This window comes from Lissotriton vulgaris, chromosome 1_1 (assembly GCF_964263255.1).
Source record: "Lissotriton vulgaris chromosome 1_1, aLisVul1.2, whole genome shotgun sequence".
In the NCBI taxonomy this organism is placed as follows: Eukaryota; Metazoa; Chordata; class Amphibia; order Caudata; family Salamandridae; genus Lissotriton; species Lissotriton vulgaris.
Genome location: NC_141685.1, coordinates 900,037,939 through 900,057,455, shown reverse-complemented (window position 1 = coordinate 900,057,455; position 19,517 = coordinate 900,037,939). Strand labels below are relative to the sequence as shown.

At 43.3% G+C, this 19,517-nt stretch overlaps 1 protein-coding gene across 1 annotated transcript in view; it reads right to left on the bottom strand.

Moving 5' to 3' along the window:
- LOC147748140 (intercellular adhesion molecule 5-like) overlaps nucleotides 1–19,517 on the bottom strand; it is a 235,233-nt gene that overhangs the window by 38,846 nt on the left and 176,870 nt on the right. The window contains exons 11-12 of the mRNA XM_086958983.1: nucleotides 4,098–4,340; nucleotides 1,732–1,974 (exon numbers count right to left, since the gene is read on the bottom strand). Of these exons, the coding sequence (XP_086815109.1) occupies nucleotides 1,732–1,974; nucleotides 4,098–4,340 (486 nt within the window). The remainder of the gene's footprint in view (nucleotides 1–1,731; nucleotides 1,975–4,097; nucleotides 4,341–19,517) is intronic.

Sequence of the window (19,517 nt, the reverse complement as noted above, 5' to 3'; positions counted from 1 at the left end):
CCATAAAAAGATGGTTTGGTATGTTAAATTAGTCGTGCTTAAGCAATTTTTAATAACCATTCAAATATAGAAACTTTACAGTACATTGGCACAAAATGAGGCCCCCATGCAAACAATAAAATGTGCCTTCTGCTCTAGAGGGACATAAGAAAAGACAGGTGCTATTGTGGTGAAGCAGACATTTTGCACCCACAAGAGCTGATGTCATTGCACCTGTTTCACAACTGCTAGCTACACCACTGAAGCAAATACACTCTGGTCCTTCTGCTACTATGTTTTTATTAACCAAATGCAAGAGTCAGAGCACTTTAGGACAGGAGATGTGTCCGAGCCCCTCAGAAAAGGAGGTGTCCGAGCCCCTCAGGTGAGAAGGATGCTTAAATCAGAGCTCCTCACACTAAGAGGTACCAAGTCACTCAAACTAGGGGGTGTGCAGGACCCTCAGACTAGGAGAGCGCTCGCTCCAGTCAGATGCCCTCATGCTAGGAGAGTTTCAGAGTCAGACCCCCCCAGACTAGGATCTGTCTGAGCCCCTCAAGCAGAGTCCCCATCTATGTGCCAGTAGCAGGGGAAAAACAAAGTTCTTGCATTATGAGAGTGTTAGGAGCCTATCAGAGACGTGGCTATCAGTGGTGCAGCAGTGGTGGTGGTGGTGGTTCAGCAGTTACCATGGCAACGGGCCTCAGGGTGCGAAGATCCACATCACCCCAATAAGTGGTTGCTTTTTTTATTATAAATCCAATAGATGTCAGTAGTTTAGCCACTAGACCACATCTTCTCCCTCAGACTAGGAGGGCGTCAGTTTCAAAGCCCCTCAGACCAATTTAGTTTCATTGGCTAGACAAATGCAACATTTTCTAGTGTCAACCTTGGTGCTATATCAGCAGCATTGCTGAATTTGGAAGCCCCCAACTGTGATACTCTACAGCCAAGCAGTCAAACCCTGTTTGAACCTAAATAAATTAGCTCAGGTGTCCGTGGCCCTAACACTATCACTGGCTCCCACTGGCCCTGAAATAACCTTCAAAACTCTATACAGAGCGTTTAAAGTGTTTACGTGCAGCAGTAGACGCTATCCTTCAGAAACAGATTCCCTGATGCTCACCCCGTATTAGCCTTATGTCATGCAACGTGAATCTGATCACACTGAGCAGACCAACCCAGACCAGATTGAACCAGAGAAAGCACAGAGGCGGACCTGACAGAGTACAGGACACACAACTCTGGAAGACCCTTAGTCCAGACCTGGGGAACAAGTCCAGACTATTAACCTTCAAAAGAGCCCTGAGAGCGTTCTGCTTCAAAGAAATAGTTACTTCTCATCAAGGGAACACTGGCTCACCTAAAAACCCTTCCCAACCAGAATAATCCTTGGAAGAGGTTTTAACACCCTTGTAGAAAGGAGCTCCTGACCTTTCCTTAAACCATCCTATGAAGGTTGAGAAAAGAGTCATTTTAAGGAATATTATTTTCTTCTACTGTGCTCCATTCCATATAACTCTCTACCTCTGTAAAATGGCCAAATGTTACAAGACAGAGCACTTTACAAATAAATAAATACTTACTTAAATATATTCAGACAGGTCTCGTGAAATGAGATTTGTTGATAAAAAACAATTATAGTCCTAGAGCAATAACCAACGCTCTTTCACAACTTGTACATGGTTCTGCTAACACAAAGGGCAGGCAGGATTCAGGAATGTAAGAGTATAAGGGAGGACATTGACTTACATTCAACAATTACTTCCACATTCCGGACTTCAAAGCCGTGACTGTTTCTTGCAATGCACTGATAGGATCCAGAGTCGTTTCTTGAAATTTTGAGCCACCGGTTCATTGACCTGTCTATGCCATCTTTCGTACATTTGACTCTCGGGGTCGGATTGCCATCGGCTTCACAGGAGAAATTTACCGGAGACCCTTCAACCCATGTCAGTGGGCTCGGACAGAGTGCGTCATTGAACTGAGGTGGATCTAAAACAACAACACATGTTATTTCTACTCAATCCAGGCTGATTCATAAAGCTTTCTTCCACAAGTTGATGTGCTCTACTCTAGAAATCAAAAGTAAGGGTCTGATTTATATTTCAATAGGTTTCTTTGCCGGGGCTACGAAGAAATTACTTCGTTGCCCTGGCGAATAGGCCACCTGCCGAATTTAAAAATGGCCACCAAGCTGGTGGCTATTTCTAAATTATCGGCAGGAACCAAAATCGTGGTGGTTCCTGTCAATGTTTTTCACAGTTTGGTGCATGGCTTAGTCAACAAGACAGTGTCTTACACCAAACTGGTTTCTTTTTTACTTTCAAAAAGAAAAATCAAAAGGGGGGTTTTCTTTTTCAAACCAAAACAGAAAATGCTCCCATCACACTGTTGTTTACATTCCATTACCACCAGGGTTTGCAGGGTGGCAAGGGACATTAAAAACCGGCTATATGTCCGCCCTTCCTAATTGAGCAGACAGAGATACAGCCAATCTTGGACTGCCATTACTCCATTGGGCCGTCTGAGAAGTTTGGCTATGGCGGTGAAGTTTATTGTCAATGCAGTAGCTGAACCTATGTATGGTCTGCCTGCATATGAATCAGGCAAGTGAACTACTATGTTGACATTGGAACTGTCAAGGTCTGTAAGTGCTGTTCTCTGAGGGCCCAGGTCACAAATGTTTTGTTCACTAATAGTTACTTAGGTTTAAAAAATCCACTTGAAATTCTAAATTCTATATGCTGTTTCACAAACCTGAATGAGTGTATGTTGTAAAGCGCACTTCCAAAAGTGGAACATCAGGTAGGTTATAGACCCTTCATGCCAATCCTTGTGCTCCCCTCCAACTTTTTATAGCCGTCCACAATTCATAGAGCAATTTATTCAAGATTTGCAGGGGCAGATTTACAATAACTGGCGCAGCCCGACGGATGCGCCAGTTATTGTGCGCCATGCTGCCGCCATCATGGATGCGACGCATTTACAATGCGGTGCACCATGGGGCAAAAACGGCACACCGTAAGGCGGCGCATTGCTGGAGTTGCGTCCCAAGAGCGACGCAGCTCCAGCAATGCTCTGGGGGGGCCAATTCTTCCAATGCTGCGTCAAGCCTTACGCCATTGGCCCAAAAGTGACTAAGTGAAATCTTGTAGATTTCACTCAGTCACTTTTAGGAGGCGTTCCTGCGCCGGAACGCCCCCCCCCCCTGCGCAGGAACGCCTCCTTCTGGCGCAGGGCTTTACAACGTGATGCATCTCCCAGATGCGTCACGTTGTAAATACCGCGCACCATGGCGCATCTTTTGCACCGCTGCTGCGTCACAAAAGTGAGCAAACAGCAGCGTAAAAGAGGCGCAAAGGGGTTGTAAATTTGCCCCTCAGTTTTCTGAACAAACCTGAATTTCAGCTGAAAGACAATGGGCCTGATTCACAAAGGTATACTTAACCTTAAGTTCAACTTTAGACCTGAAGTCTAAGTTTAGATTTAAAGTCTATCTTTTGATCTCAAGTCTAAGGTTAGACCTGAAGTCTAAACTTAGACTTCAGGTCTAAACTTAAACTTCTGTTCTAAAGTTAGAGTTTAGATCTAAACTTAGGGCCTGATTCACAAAGGTAAACTTAGACCTGATGTCTGAGTGCCTGATTCACAAAGGTAACTTTACACCAAAAGTCTAAGTTTAGACCTGAAGTTTAAGTTTAGACCTAAAGTCTAACTTGGACAAAATGTCTAACTAGTGTGGCTTTGTGAATCAGGCCCTTAGACTTCAGGTCTAAGTTTACCTTTGTGAATCGTGCCCTAACACTTTAGGTCTAAATTTAGGCTTCAGGAGTAACGTTAGACTTCAGGTCTGAGTTTGCATTTGTGAATCGAGCCCAATGTCTTTAACAACAAATTGATCATACTGTTGTTCAGTGTCAGTGTTTGAAGGCTGGATCCATCCTAGATTTTCCAAAAAAACAAAGACTACATACTTGAACTGTACTTATTTTTCTTTATGTAAATGTATTTTAAGTGGAAATACTGAAACGCGTCATGGATCTAGTCCCCATTAGCTGACTTTGGACCCCATAATATAGGACATGAAAGTGAAACTATATATAAACCTAACTTACATTGGGTGATGAGGGTTACGTTCTTTGAAGCGATGCCATGCAAGTTGCTGGCTTTACACTGATAAAGTCCAGAATGGGGTCTTGAGATTCCAGGTTCAGGGCCCTGCATGTCCAATCTACCATCTATGGAACATTCCACGACTGGAGCTGGATTTCCATCTGCGTTGCAGGTGAGAACGTCCTGGTCACCCTCAACCCACATCTGAGAACTGGGACAGAGGACATCAGTGAATTCAGGTCCATCTACAAAACCAATAAAAATGAAAGTTATTTTTTGGAATGTGATCAAAGGTATGGGAACTTAGAGGACAATGGGCTATTGGGTTTATTCTGTAATGTGTTATAGAGTGACCACCACAGGCCTGAGAGTGCGTGAATTTCTATGGCATTGTGTGGAAATGAAGAAACAATTATAAGGAAATACAATAATCACAAATGCCATATGAAGAAATTATATAATGACGACAATAATATTGTCATTTTTAAAACTTCTTAAAACACATTGTAACATTAGTTAAAACCAGGGCGAGTTGAGTCTACAGGTAAGGTGAGAGTTCATACCAGGGAAAGCTCAGGGTTGGAGGTGGGATTAACAGAGAAGGTAAGTGTGAAGTTGTGGGTTAGCCTTCATGTTAGGATAATTTATAAATGTAGGGTATGTGAAAGGCAGCAAGAGAAGGTTTAGATTTTGAGGATGAGCTAGGGAAAGGGACAGGTTTAGGGTTAGGAATATTGTTAGGGTCACAGTAAGGACTAGGAAAAGAGTAGGGGTCAGGATCAGGGAAAGGGATGGGTGTAGGATTACATTTATTCTTAAAGTCAGCATAAAGCATTGGGCTAGGGTTAGGATAAGGGATACGTTTAGAGTTGGAGTTAGAGGTATAGTTAGGATTAGGATTTGTTTATGAATTAGGATTAAGGTTAATGTTAAGGCTGAAGACATATTTTCAGCATTATGGTGCTCTTGTTTTGTGCTCTTCATTATTACTATCAAAGTCCAAAACTAAAAGGTAGTCAGTATGGTTTCTAGATTGTGGTGTAGTCACTATGGCCTGTGATAATATGGTATTTTGCACTGTCACGTAATATGCTGCGACAGTTTCCATCAGTCTGAGGAACATACATACAAACATGACCTCTTCAAAGCACAGCAGGGGAAGATGGGGCATTGAGAACATATAACGCAGACGCAACTGAAGAGTCAATGGAGGTGAGTCACTGGTTTCCAAACGTTATAGAACTACAAACCACTTCTTATAACGCCAAACTTTCACGATGCAACTAAAGCATTGTTTGGTTACTCATTGTCATTTATAGGTAAAGGCATTTTCCATTGAACTGGTCACAAAATGTACAGGGACATACAGTTTTACTGATAAAGCTATGTTACACACAAACGTTAAGAGGTGAAAATCGTGTTTTAGGGAATATTTATTATTTGTGCATCACCAAGTAAAGTGTTTTGATTTGTTCTGATCCTATTAAAATCTTTGCTTCCCTCAAACTTTAGAATTACAAAAAAGTGCTTATTTTTTCTTTCCTAACTGCTGAATGTGTATAGTTTATTTGCAGATATTTACATTTTGTTGTATTTTTCATAAAATCACAGCCTTCCCCTTCAAACTCCTTGTACCTGCAGTAAGATTGTCACAAACTTTATTTTTAACAACATATAACATTACAGCACATACAATACAACACTAAACTCCTTCCACCTGGTGGGGTTCCCCAGGTCCATGGCCACTCCACCATGTTACAACTTTTGGCATTGAATCTTGACTTCTCTCACCAGTTCTTGTTTAAGGTCCCCAATCCCATCATACGCCTTATCTCTATTATTGCCCGAATGCTGGCCCCATATGCTTCCTCCATTTCCAGTCTCTTCCGTTGCCATCCACAAGGCTCGAATCTTCTCAAATTTCTACGGGCAACCTCTAGCACCTCATCCGCTCTCATTCACTAGTCCATGTTCAGTGACCATTCTGCCACCATGGGCATTGTTGCCCCTCCCCCGTGCCGGACCGCATCCCTCCTGGTCACCATCAATATCATGTTACTGGGCCAGAGCTGATATCTATCCAGTGTCTGCTCCCCCAGACACCCACCATTACTAATTGTGGGGTCAAAGTGAGGAAGCAATCCAGAACTGATGATATCTTACTGCACACCTTTTCCAGTAGTCACGTCATTTTGGGCCTCTCACAGTGTGTGGAGCAGGGTTTCTTTCTGGCCACATACCCTAACGCTTCAGTCATCATCCGACTGCGCCATTGGGTAAAAGCGAGTCTGCATATAGTACGTCCAGTGGAACAGCTTCAGCTGTACCAGCCAGAAACCCACCTGGATTGTTACCTATCTTGGGTATCGGCAAGCTTCTCAACACAAATCATTGTCCAGTCTACCCCAGGCCCTCTCCCTTTTATTGCAGAGGGAATTCGACAGGCAGACTATGTGTGAACAGGCAAGTGTTGATTTGCAATGCTGCATGCTTGTTTTACAGGGGCCCCTGGTACTTTCCACTCTAATGGGTGTCCTCCTCGATATCGCAGAGAGAGAATTTTCCCTTAACCTTGCAAGATAGGTTTCAGCAGTTGATAGCGGAGATATTGACCCCCCCCCCCAACATCTCAAATTGTGCCTGGAGTTCCGGGAACATGATCATCTTCTCCTACCTCTAGATGTCCCCCACATTTGAGATACCTAATAGGTCCCATTTCATGTGTCCCTCCATTTTGTTCGGCGTGGAAGCACTGCCAAGTCTCAGCGTGGGGTCTCTAGCTTCACTCAGCCCTTCAAGCCCAATGCAACAGTCGCTTCTCGCCATATCCTAACCATCTGTGCAGTTGGGTTTGGCAGTGCGGTCCACCGGCCCATCCAATACAGCCACCTGATACAGCCCCCTGGTTCATAGCCTCTTGTCTGTGTATAATAATAGCTCCTGAGGGGTCGTATATGCCTACTCATTAATTGCTTGTAGCTGGGCTGCCCAGTCTTGTAACTTCAGGTTTGGGAGGACCGCCCCCCACCCCTCCGGTTACCATGTCAAATAACAGATGGGGTGATTCTCAGCACGCGCCCATCCCAGATCCGCAGTATGTTTGCCACGTCAACTTCTTTGAAAAACTCCTCCAAGACCATAAATGGTGTGCTCTATGAGATGTACAAGAACTTAAGGAGGTAGATCATTTTGTAGATGGCCTAGAACAGAGACTGGGAGCTTTTTCCGGTGGGAGACTACCCCTGTATACTCATGCATTCATGCAGAATGCCCAACCCATTTCAAAAACACCGGTCTGAAGTCCATCTTCTGCAGGGCTGCCATCAAGTACAGCCACTCCACTGAATCTGTCGCCTTCTTGGTATCCAGTGAGAGGAGCATCACTGGCTCACAAATTTGATCCCGACGCGCTAGACAACCAAACAGGTGTAGAAGATTATGTCTGGTTGCGCTATAAGGCAAATCCCAACTGGTGAGAGGCTATTATTACAGTGGAGAAGTGTGGCTCACTGGTTAGAGGAGGCAGACCGGGAAGCAGAGGTCAGCCCGGGACCAGGGTTCAATTCCCGGCTCAGCGGGGTCTTGAGTCCTAAAATGTCCATGGACTCGACAATTCTCGCTCCGGTGCCTACTCGATTCACGGGTTCACACTCTGCGACAATGGGCAATAGCTTGCTTAATCTCCACAACGGCCCCTCGCGGCGGGATGCCTGGCTTTCACCTTGTGGATACCCTGCCTGGGTTATCTCACAGGGGAATACTAAGACGGGTTCCCTAAGCAAGCGCTTAGAAACCGGTTGGTGATTTGCGCTATATAAATTCCTGTACATTTACATTTACATATTATGTCTACCACCCTCACAAGTCTGGATGCCAGCACCTTGGCCAAGATTTTTGTTTCCATGTTCAGCAGAGAGATTGTCTTGTTGGAGGCACACTCATCCCACTGCTTCCCTTTCTCATGGATAAGGACTATGTTAGGCTGCCTGAAATCACTGGACAGAATCCCTTTCATCAGGGCTTCCTTGAACATCGGTTTCGTGGCGGCTACTATGCAGGATTTAATGCCCTGCTCGCTTCCTCCTCCAATTTGGGAACTGGGATATCCCTCACAAAATTCTTTACCATAATAGGGTAACCTTCCAGTTTTGTGCCATATACTCTTCACAGGTGGGCTACGAAGGTCCTTGTAATTTCTCCTGGGGTCTTCACCTGATTGCCCTTGGGAGTGAACATTCTATGTTTCCACCTCCAGACCTCCTCCTTTCTGGCCAAGCAGACCAGCAGCGTGCCCAATTTGTTTCCTAGCTCATGCAATCTGCCCTGCTTGTTTCTGAAGAGTTGCCTTGCTTCTTGTTGGGCCAGACTCTGGTATTCCTCCCTGTGTTCCTCTAAGGCCCCTGCCCGCTCACCCATGGGTTGCAACACATATTTTGCTTCCCCCTAGTCAGTTTATTTTCTACATCTCTGCCTGATTTCTCTCTTTCCCACGTTACGTGGGCTGTCAGTTCCCATCTCAGTGCCATCTTCCCACACTATAATGCTAGAGCTCACCATCCCTTTGTTTGTCTTAAAATAGTTTTGACGGCTTGCCTAATCACTTTATCAGTCTGTACCGAGGAGTCCTGTTTCCACCCTCTCTGGGGTCTGGGGAGTCCCGTCCAGAGTGAATTCATCACTGGGGCATGGCCTGAGATCACCATGGGGAGGTATTCTGTGGTCCCAAAGGCTCCCATCATATGGTCCGACACCAATAGGTAGTCCAGTCTACACATTGACCATTTCGACTTGGAGGCATATAAGTATTGTCGTTGTGGGGGGTTTTGGTCCCTTCATAAGTCAGCTAGCCCAGTCACACCTAGGAAGTCTCTCAGCTGGGTGTAACCTTTGTGGGAACCCCAAAATGGTCCATGTCCCCAATAAGGGCTAGGTTGAGGCACCCCCAACTAGTATCAGGGCTTCAGGTGTATTTGTATTCAACTTGCCTAGATTCACCAACTCGTCTTCCTGCAATCCTGGGGGAAGTACAAGGAGGCCACCACCAACCCATACCGTTCCAACTGCCCCTTATGGCTGCATAACAGCCCTGGGGATCAACCCATGTGTTGTTGGCCTGAAAAGGCAGCTTCTTTCACACCATTACCACCACTCACCTTGACCACTCGGAAATCCAGAGTGGGCTAGGAGCCGGTAGTGTCCCTGGCCTAGAAACCTGCAGTTGTATTGCACTAGGTGCATCTCTTGCAACAGTATCTGGGTCATGTTTAGCCAGCAATTTAGACACTATTCCCCTTTTTAGCTTGCTCCCTAAAACATTAACATTCCATGACAGTACTTACAGGGGTAGCCCCTCTCTGGTATAGTATATACAGACATAGGCTGTACTTGGGCTTAGCCTTCCTCCTCGAGATCCCTGTATGTTGTGGCCATCACAATACGTTTTGTGCTGTCTCTCCCTCAATATCTTGTGGTAACTCCCCCACCCTACACTCTTGTGCTGCAGGTATAACACTACCTGCTTCCCCAACTGCTGAGCTGCCTGTCGCCCCATCATAGTGTACATTGAACTTGTGATACTGACACACCCAAGAAATATAAGGGAGGCAGTCTGTGGCTTAGCTTGACTGGCAGAACTGTATATAGACATCCACAGAGTGCCCCTGTGGGCTTTTGCCACCCCCGCACCTGTATGAGTGCACTGTCCTTCGCTGCGGCTACATCTTAAGTGGTCCGTTAAATTATCTTGTCTGTAATTGGTATTACCTGAGGCGAAGCAGCATGTCCACGGGTCACTCTTGGAAAGTGATCCGTTCTCTGAGTCCTCTGACTATACCCCCAATGAATTCTCACCTGCTTGCTACCTCCACGGTGTGTCTCTGCTGTATGGCTGCCACCACCTTGGCCCTTTCAGATTCTACCTTGAAATATGTATGGGCCGACAAGAGGTCACCATCTCGAATAAGTGAGAGTCCCTCTGGTCAACAATGCTGAGCTTTGCTGGAAAAATTGTGCACATTTTATATTCAGGTGCCAGAGGTGTTTTCCACCCCAGGAAGGGTTCCTGTTGTTTCCGCACTGCTGTTGTGTAGTCCGGGTATATTTTCACACTCCCACTCTCCATTGGCCAATGCTTCTGTACCACTCATATGATGTTGTTGTCCCTGTGCTGTAAGTTCAACGATCAGGCTACAATCACCCTTGGTGGGGTCCCGGGTGCCAGAGGGTGGCCAGGAACCCTCTGCGCCCTTTCCATTGTAAACCATTTGGCCATTTTCTCCTCCAGAACGACCGAGAACAACCAGCTCTCAAGAAACAGCTCCATACAGGGGCCCTCTGCCCTCTCCGGGATCCCCACCAGATGAATGTTGTGGCGGATGCTCCACTTAACTTCATCTAGCTTACTCTCCAAGGCTGCTAATACTTTTTGCAGAACCTTGTTGCACGATTCCTCCTCCTTTATTGCTGGTTGTTGAAAGGGGAATGTAGATTCTGTATCCCTCACCCTGTCTGCTAGCTTGAAGTGGTTTGCTCTCAGCCGGCCAAGGGCTAGGACTACAGTGTCTATTGTATGTTCCAGGGCTGACTTTGTTTCTCATATCACCTCCACTATCATTGCCATGGTGCCCCAAAGTCCAGTTCCATTCTGCAGCACGTGGGGCCTTTATCTCCTCATCCGTCCAGCTCAGGGTCTATTGGGGAGGCAGCTTCAATGCTTTTGACTGCACCATTTCAAGGCCACACTAAACCACGGGTCACCAGCCCAATGTTTGCCATTCCATCATTACCTGGGCTGTCGTGGGGCCCCTCAGGAATTAATGGGTACACCACCCCCGGGTGCAACCACCTCACCATCGCCTCTCTGCTCCCTGGGACTGCATCCTGTGGCACAAGCACCCCAGGTCCCACAGATGTCTCCGTTCTTACTCTCTCCAAAACCCCCTTTGGACTCACCCACCTCCTGTCTGCTGTAGCATGTGGGGGGGTGGAAGGGTCCGACCACCACCAAGTGGGGCCCGTGATCCTCCAGTAATGACCTGCCGGCCGGGGAGCGCTGTTCACCCACTGGGCTCCAAGCGGCAACCTAGGCTTCACCTGGGTGGCACATGTTGACTTGTTGATATCGGGGGCTCCAGACATTCGCTGCTGAGGTCGCTCACCCCATCTGTTCACCTCTCTCTCTCTGCTCCCCTCCTAGACTGAGACATGGTACTGCCCTTGTCGCTGAGAGCCCCCCTGTGATTCACTGTTGTGTTGCTCCGTTGCCAGGCCAGGCTCGCTATTGCTGTCCCAGCACAATGGCTACCATCTTGGCTCTTCCCGGGGCCTGCTCCTCTTCTCCTTTATGTCAGCTCCTGCTGGGTGGGGGTCACCCACCCTCTATCAATCTGTGCACCCCGCAGCCTCTGGGGTTCGTAGACCTGTGTGCGTGTGTGTGTGTGTGTGGGGGGGGGGGGGTCAGGAAAAATGCATCCACTCTCCTATGCGGATAGACATGCACCCCAAGATTATCACATAATTCACTTTACTTTTCCCTCTGTAATTGCGAAGTGAGAGAAGTTGTAAAAAACAGTGCTCATGTTAAAAAAAAAAGTAGCAGAAGACATAGCTTGACATTTGACCTCAAACTTTGAAGTGCAGAGAATTTGATAATAAAGAATATAAAGGCATCTTCGTTTATTGCTTGGGCTTTTACACCAAAATCAGCTCGAGACCCACAGTTTGGGAAATACTGTCATAAGCAATACCTTTATTCCAGAGCATCGGTCAATGCCTGCCTGTCAATAGCAAATTCATGCATTCTGAGAGCATAGATTTGTTAATCATCTGTCTTGAAAAGGATTCTCGGCTTGATCCTCTGATTCCAGAGCGGGATTCACTATAATAGTGTCATCATATGTCACTGTGTGGTAATGTGCACACACGTGCCCTTTACACAATATAGACAACTAAAAAGTTAGGAAACTCTTTCACTGATTTCAACGAACGTGACTTACTCTAGGTAAAATTTAATTCCAGTGATTTTTGTCATGAAAAAAGTGATTACTCTAGGGAGCCATCCATATGCAAATCAGAGTGGCACAGAATCTCTGGGGCATATTTACAAGACCCTTGAGACACTTTTGCGCCCCGTTACTTAACTTCTATGATGCAGCATAAACAATGCACCACGTTGCGACACATTTATAACGTGGTGCATCTAGGGAGATGCGTCATATTGTAAAGCCATGCACCACATTATACCTGCATCAGGTATAATGTATGCAGGGTGGGCTTTCCGACGCAGGAAAGCCTTGTAAAAGTGACGAAGTGAAATCTACAAGATTTGACTGCGCCACTTCTCCGATGCCACTACATCAAAACCTTATGCCTGCTTGAAGAAGGTGTAAGGAGTGACGCAGCACAATTGATATAGGCTTTCCTGGTCATTGCTACAGTTGTGTCGTGCTTGCGACACCACTCCAGCAATGCGTAACCTTTGCGCCAATAGATGTGTGACGCATCTGTCAATCCTTGTGCCATGGTTCGCACCATTGTAAATGCGACGCATCCATGGTGGTGCAAGGATTTTTTTGCATGGCGCTAGGAAACTGACGCATCTCTGCTATAATGCAGATATGCATCAGTTTCTTGTAAATCTGCCCCTGTGTGTTTTACTTGGACTGTTCTTTACATTGACAAAGAAAATGTGGCTTGTAAATAATCCGGTATGGTGATAAGTCAAGCAGGAGTGGCCCGTGCAGGTAAGAGCTGTGGGGCGGGTTAGGGGGAAAATAAATAATTCATTATCCCTCAACGCTGTCTGTCGAGTAACCATCGACGGAAGTTTAGAAAAGTTGGCGGGCTCATAATTGCAAGAACTGATGTGCAAATTTTTTTTATTTCTATAGTTGCCCTTTACATGTATCCATATCCCAAAGTGTTGAGGCGCTCCCTTGTAATAGAATATATGCATAAAGGCTGCACAGTTTTGTGTATGAAAAAAGGAAATACCTTTCGAATTGTTTGATAGGACACAGCCACTACTTGATTCCGTTGGCCATGGGGGGACATAGAGGCACAAATAACTGGCTTAAAGTTTGTGATCGTTTCCCATAAAAGGTTGCTGTTGCTCATATTGAAATCTTTGTCTGGCTCACCAAGATTCCAGCTCAGGAACGGCATGAACTGTGTTAACAGTGAAGACCTTCAGACCAGGAATGAGGTGCTGATTACTAGCCTGTCCTGATAAGCGTTACCCTCTGGATAAAGTTACATGTGCAGGGGAGTACACGAATTATGACTGTGTAATGATTCACTCTGCTAAGTGTGCAATAAATGCCACTGTGTGTGAATCAGATAATACGTTTTTCACCGTGCCTTTTTTTAGCAAAGAATGTAGATAGAAAAACAAAATAAATATGGGCCAACTACAATATCAACCTCAATTTCTTAATGTCTTGTGCAGTACACCATTTCGCACATGTATATTATATGTTTGGTGCTCTTTCTGCACAAAATGAAGTGTTATAAACCTCGTATTTCAGAGTGAACTATGAAATGGGTGAAATATGAATTCCATAATCTTAATGACAGCCCTCAAACTACAGTGAAGAGCTTGGCAAGTGTCAGGCCACTAATATTATGCAGCACGGAGAACCAGATTATCTGACAAGGTTACCACGGTTATCACGGTTAGTATTAGGAGTCCAAGAGGCACATTTTGTCACAGTATTATTTTCATCCGGTTCAATGAAAAATATTTTCTGTGAAATTCACATATTATGCAAATCACGAGTCAGTCAGACTTCATTCTTGAGGTTTATAAACCCTCCAGATATATTATATATATATATATATATATTCACTGAAAAAAACCGTAGGTTTTACACACGTTATAGTTAGGAAGTAGCATTTGAAAAACCTATGAAATTCACTGAAAAAACCATAGGTTTGACACCAGTTATAGTTAGCTGGAAATTTTACTGACATAAAACCAATGAAATTCCACGTTATAGTTAGTTGGACTCACTATAACTTGCGCGCCTGCAATGCACTGCTGATGACAGTACATATTACATCACTCATGACATGGTCAGTGACATCACTTATGACATCACTGATGACAGACCTCCTTTAAGTGTAATGTAACCCTTAAAACACATATTGGAAAATAGAAATTAACATTTTCAAAAAAATGGAGATACCCATACCAGTTACAACAACCAATTCAGTAATTCCACCATCTATATACACATTCTCTCATTTACCAACAGTTCTATATAGTCACTCATACATATACTCACTCATCATATGTAGTGATACACCTATACATCCTGTAACACACCGACAATCATCCAAAAGTTACTCACACACATACTCACACATGCAAATAAACTATTGAACATCCATTTATTTCCATATAAAACTATACACACTCAACCACCCATACAGTCCTGCACATATGGTGTCTTCTAAACACATACAAAGAGAGAGTTAGTCATTCATGCATCTATGTGATTAGTAATACCCCCATAAAACCATAGAAACACTCATACTGATACTAAAAAAACATCTAAGAACCCAAATACCTACACATGTAGGTACTCATCAATCCATGCAGCCAGTTATTCACAAAGTGAAACACTGATACATATATTCAAATATTTAAACATTACTCGCTAATATATGTATTCACTAAGGTACAGTTAATAAGCCAGTTATCCAATCATTTCTTTTTGAAAAAAACATTTATTAAGACAATAATTTAAACATTTATTCTTCCCTCGACCTTTACATATACATATATAAAACATATTTATTTTTTAGAAAGACACACATTCACTGGATGGTGTCATAAGTGATGTCACTGACCATGTCATGAGTGATGTAATATGTAATGTCATCAGCAGTACATTACACGCGCAAGTTATAGTGAGTCCAACTAACTATAACGTGGAATTTCATTGGTTTTATGTCAGTAAAATTCCAGCTAACTATAACTGGTGTCAAACCTATGGTTTTTTCTGTGAATTTCATAGGTTTTTCAAATGCTACTTCCTAACTATAACGTGTGTAAAACCTATGGTTTTTTCAGTGAATTTCATAGTTTTTTTGAATGCTAGTTCCTAAGTATGTAATCACGTTCGTAACTAGATAGTGTCACCGCCTACACGTCCTGAGAAGCGCATGTAAAGTCATGTGACTTGAAAACAAAACTTCCAATTGGTTATAAGTAGTTTCTGTTCTGGAATATACACGAAGCACTCCACCCACTTTCCTCACAATCTTTTCTACTCTCAAGAGACAACAAGGTCGAGCATCTTCCGGAAGACTTTGCTGAAATGGCTGCCCTACCGCATTCATCTTCCGAATCTGAAGGAAATGAGCGACCACCGTTAAGAAGAAAAAAGGAATCTTTCATTTGGCAATTTTTCACTTATCCTGAAGATCAAAAGAAAGTGAATGCGCCAAAAGTAACCTGCACGATATGCAATTCGGAGCTCTCAAGGGGAAATCCAAATAAAAAATATTCCTTTTCTGCACACACCATGCAGCGGCATGTTAAACAAAGGCATCCTGAGCATTATGCAAAAGAATCGACAAGAGCCCTGGCCACGCTATTACCATCAGAGGTGGCCAGCACATCTTCTGGTGTACGACCTGTATCTCCATCGAGTGCTGAGATGGACTTGAGACCATATCTTGCGCAGGTGCATATGAAATGCAACAAGTGTGGAGAAATTCTTTTGTATGGAGAGCAGAGCCTCGTTCTAATTAAACTCAAAATTGACAGTCACAAATGCCCCAAGAAAAGATAAATTTCTTCACTTCATTTTCAAACTATTACATACTGAAAAATGTAGTAGCAACTTTAAGAAATCGAAAGCATTATAACACTTCTTTCCCAAAAAAAAAAAAAAAAGTTCTTTTCAGAACTAACTCTTTCTACCAAAACGTGCTCCAAGAGCATATTATGAGATATTTTTTCACCGCTTTATTTTAGTGCGAGACCGGGTGCGCGCACCCTCCTATCACGTACAGTACCTGCCACTTGCATGTGAAGTCATGTGACTTCTAAACAACACTTCTAATTGGTTCTTGGTAGTTTCTATTCTGGAATTTACACGCAGCACTCCACCCACTTCCATCACTTTCTTTTCTACTCTCAAGAGACAACAACGTCGAACATCTTCCCGAAGACTTCGGTACAATGGCTACTGTTCCGCATTCATCTTCCGAATCTGATGAAAATGAGCGACCACCTTTGACAAGAAAAACGGAGGCCACGCTATTACCATCAGAAGCAATCAGCACATCTTCCGGTGGACGACCTGTATCTCCATCGAGTGCTGAAATGGACTTGAAACCATGTCTGGCGAAGGTGCACATAAAATGCAACAACTGTGGAGAACTTCTTGTATACGGAGAGCAAAGCTTTACTCTAATTAAACACAAAATTGAGAGTCATAAATGTTCCAAGAAAAGTTACATTTCTTCACTTTATTTCGATAGTATGACATACTGAAAAATATCGTAGCAACTTTAAGAAATCAAATGCATCAAAACACTTGTTTCCAAAAAAAAAAAAAAAAAAAAAAAAAAAAGTTCTTTTCAGAACTAACTCTTTCCACCAAAACAAGCTTCAAGAGCATATTAGCTGATATTTTCTCGCCGCTTTCTTATAGTGCGCGACCGGGTGCGCGCACCCACCTATCGCGTCGAGACACGCATGTGCAGTCATGTGACTTTAAAACAACACTTCCAATTGGTTCTTACTAGTTTCTATTCTGCAATTTACACGGAACACTCCACCCACTTCCCTAGAAAACCAGTTTATCGAAAAACTTTTAAAGCCTCCTCTTATGAAATATTCGACATCAATCACATAGCAGAGTACTAAATAGCACTATATACACTCCGTCCCTTAATTATAAGAGACTTATTGCTATGTAAAAGCAACTTTTGTTTTCACGCGATAATGTGAAATGCTGAGCCTATTACATAATTTTATTTCACATATATGTTACTATTCTCCTTCGAGTACTAACACCGTAGAAAATACCACCAATAGCGGTGATATTTTTTACACCGAGAACGGGCGATTTCTATCGCTTACAGCCATTACAATTATAAAGTTTTATTTCCTAAGTCTCTGATCTCCAACTGTGCAACGTAGGTCCCCTGTGTGTCGTAATAAGGTCCATAAACAAAAACTACAGAGCCAGCATTATAAACATACACAGAACCACAAAACGAGAAGAGCCACCATGCTAATATATATCCTTAATATAATAAACCTCTGAGAATAAATACATATTTCCGTGGCACCCCATAACACAAATGTGGCGTCCTCTGACTCTGCTCCATTACCAAACACCGTAACTCCCCGCCCCCCTCACTTTTCACTAAACTCCGCACTCCACCCCAGCCGAACCCCCTATTACAAACCCCTAACCTACCCTCCCTGCCCAAACCTACCATGAACCTCAAACCGCCCCTAGAAAACTTATAAGACACAGGATTACTAAAACTCAAAGAATACGCAACAGGCACATAATGTAAATAGTACATAAAGGCACATATTTTTTCCAAAATACTATTTAAAAACATGTTCTATTTTTAATAAATCTATCATGCATCTGACCCTCTAGAACTGCTTTCAAAACGTGAACTATAAACCTTTACTTTTCATTTTCAAACCATACACTTTCATCTAACCCTCTAGAACTGCTTTCAAAACATGAACTATAAACCTCTACTTTTCATTTTCAAACCATACACTTTCAATTACATTATTTTTTTTCCACAATTCATGTAATGTTGCAAACCTTTTCTAAAATACACCAGTCCGTATCATTTATAAGGATTTATTTTCAGTCTTCATCAGTGACACTTTCTTCACATATAATAGAAATCACTATAACTTTTTAAACGACAATGCTAACGCGGTAAAAATAACCCTTCATTTGCTTTCCTTTAAGAATGCACACTATGTACCCCACGCATGCGTTTCTTAATCTTTGTATTTGGCAGCGAATACCGACCTTGAATCGGAAGACATGAACAAGACCGCCATTGTCACATTTAAAACAGAACGTTGCATCTGCTCACACACATATCTTTCACTAAGCTAACATTCACAGAAAACAGCATTGATGTAAAAAAAATTCACCTTGCTTTACAACTCCCTCAAATCACTCCCTTATTTTTTAACGCATCCTCCAGTTCAAAAAAAGCTACTTCTTTAATAACCACTAAGCAATATATAAGTGACTAGACTCCTAGAAAATGTATCAAGTCATTCTGCTCCTCTCCACTGCATAGCCGGCGACCTAATTCTGTGGAGTTGCTATACAACCAGCGGTGCTGCGCCGTTTCCTGTACCATCTTGGGAAATTCAAAATGGATGTCCCTCCTGCCTTCGCAAACGGGCCGGGCCACTTAGAACTATTTCGACAGCAAATGCTTCTATACTACGGCACCTTACCACTCTCAACTTTGAATACTTCATATCGATTATCATTTCGATATTCGTATTTCACCTGTGTGCAGCCTGTATTTCATTGCCTGAGCTGTGATTTCACGTGGGCCCTGGATTTATGTCTCTGCAATTTGGTACCTCCTGAACCGAATTACAATCACCTCATGAATCCATTACTTGATCATGAACAGCTTTGTTACAACGGAGGGTTTATGGCCTTTGCAGCGATACAAGGAGTTCTGGGTCATTGGAATATATTCGCAGCGGCGCAAGATTTCCTAACAGGGGCTACATCGAAAACCCACCGAGCTGCCCTATGATGGTAAAAGACGCCCCAATAATGACAGATCATGAATGCTCCTTTCATCTACTCAATTGGATGGCTGACATGTTTTTAGATGATAACAATGATTTCATGTTAGAGGCACTTGCTGCATACTTTGCCTACACAATGGACGGTTAACTCTTTCCTAACAGCGAGCTACATCGAAAACCCACCGAGCTGCCCTCTGATGGTAAAAGAGGCTCCGATTATAACAGATCATCAGTACTGCTTTACTCTTTTCCATTGGATAGCTGACATAATTTCAAATGATAAAACTGATTTCCTGTTACAAGCAGAAGCTACCTATTTTGCCTAAACAATGCTTCAATAACTCTCAAACAAGCCATTGACGTCCTCATTTCCTTTTGGTTTTCTATATTCTTCACGTTATTTTCCATATTTTCTTTTGAAGAACAGACCTATTTGCTTTACTAACAGTGGACATTATGATTTCGTGTTATTAGACAGCTGATTCATAAAGTAATGATGTATAACCACTTGCATTTTCATATATCGTTCCTAAACTGAAAGGCCAGAAACCTTCTTCCATTTATTAAAATATAATATACTTCCTTATAAGACTGTACAATGTTTTTTTCCAACTATATTCATTTTTCTTCAACTATAGCGTTTGTA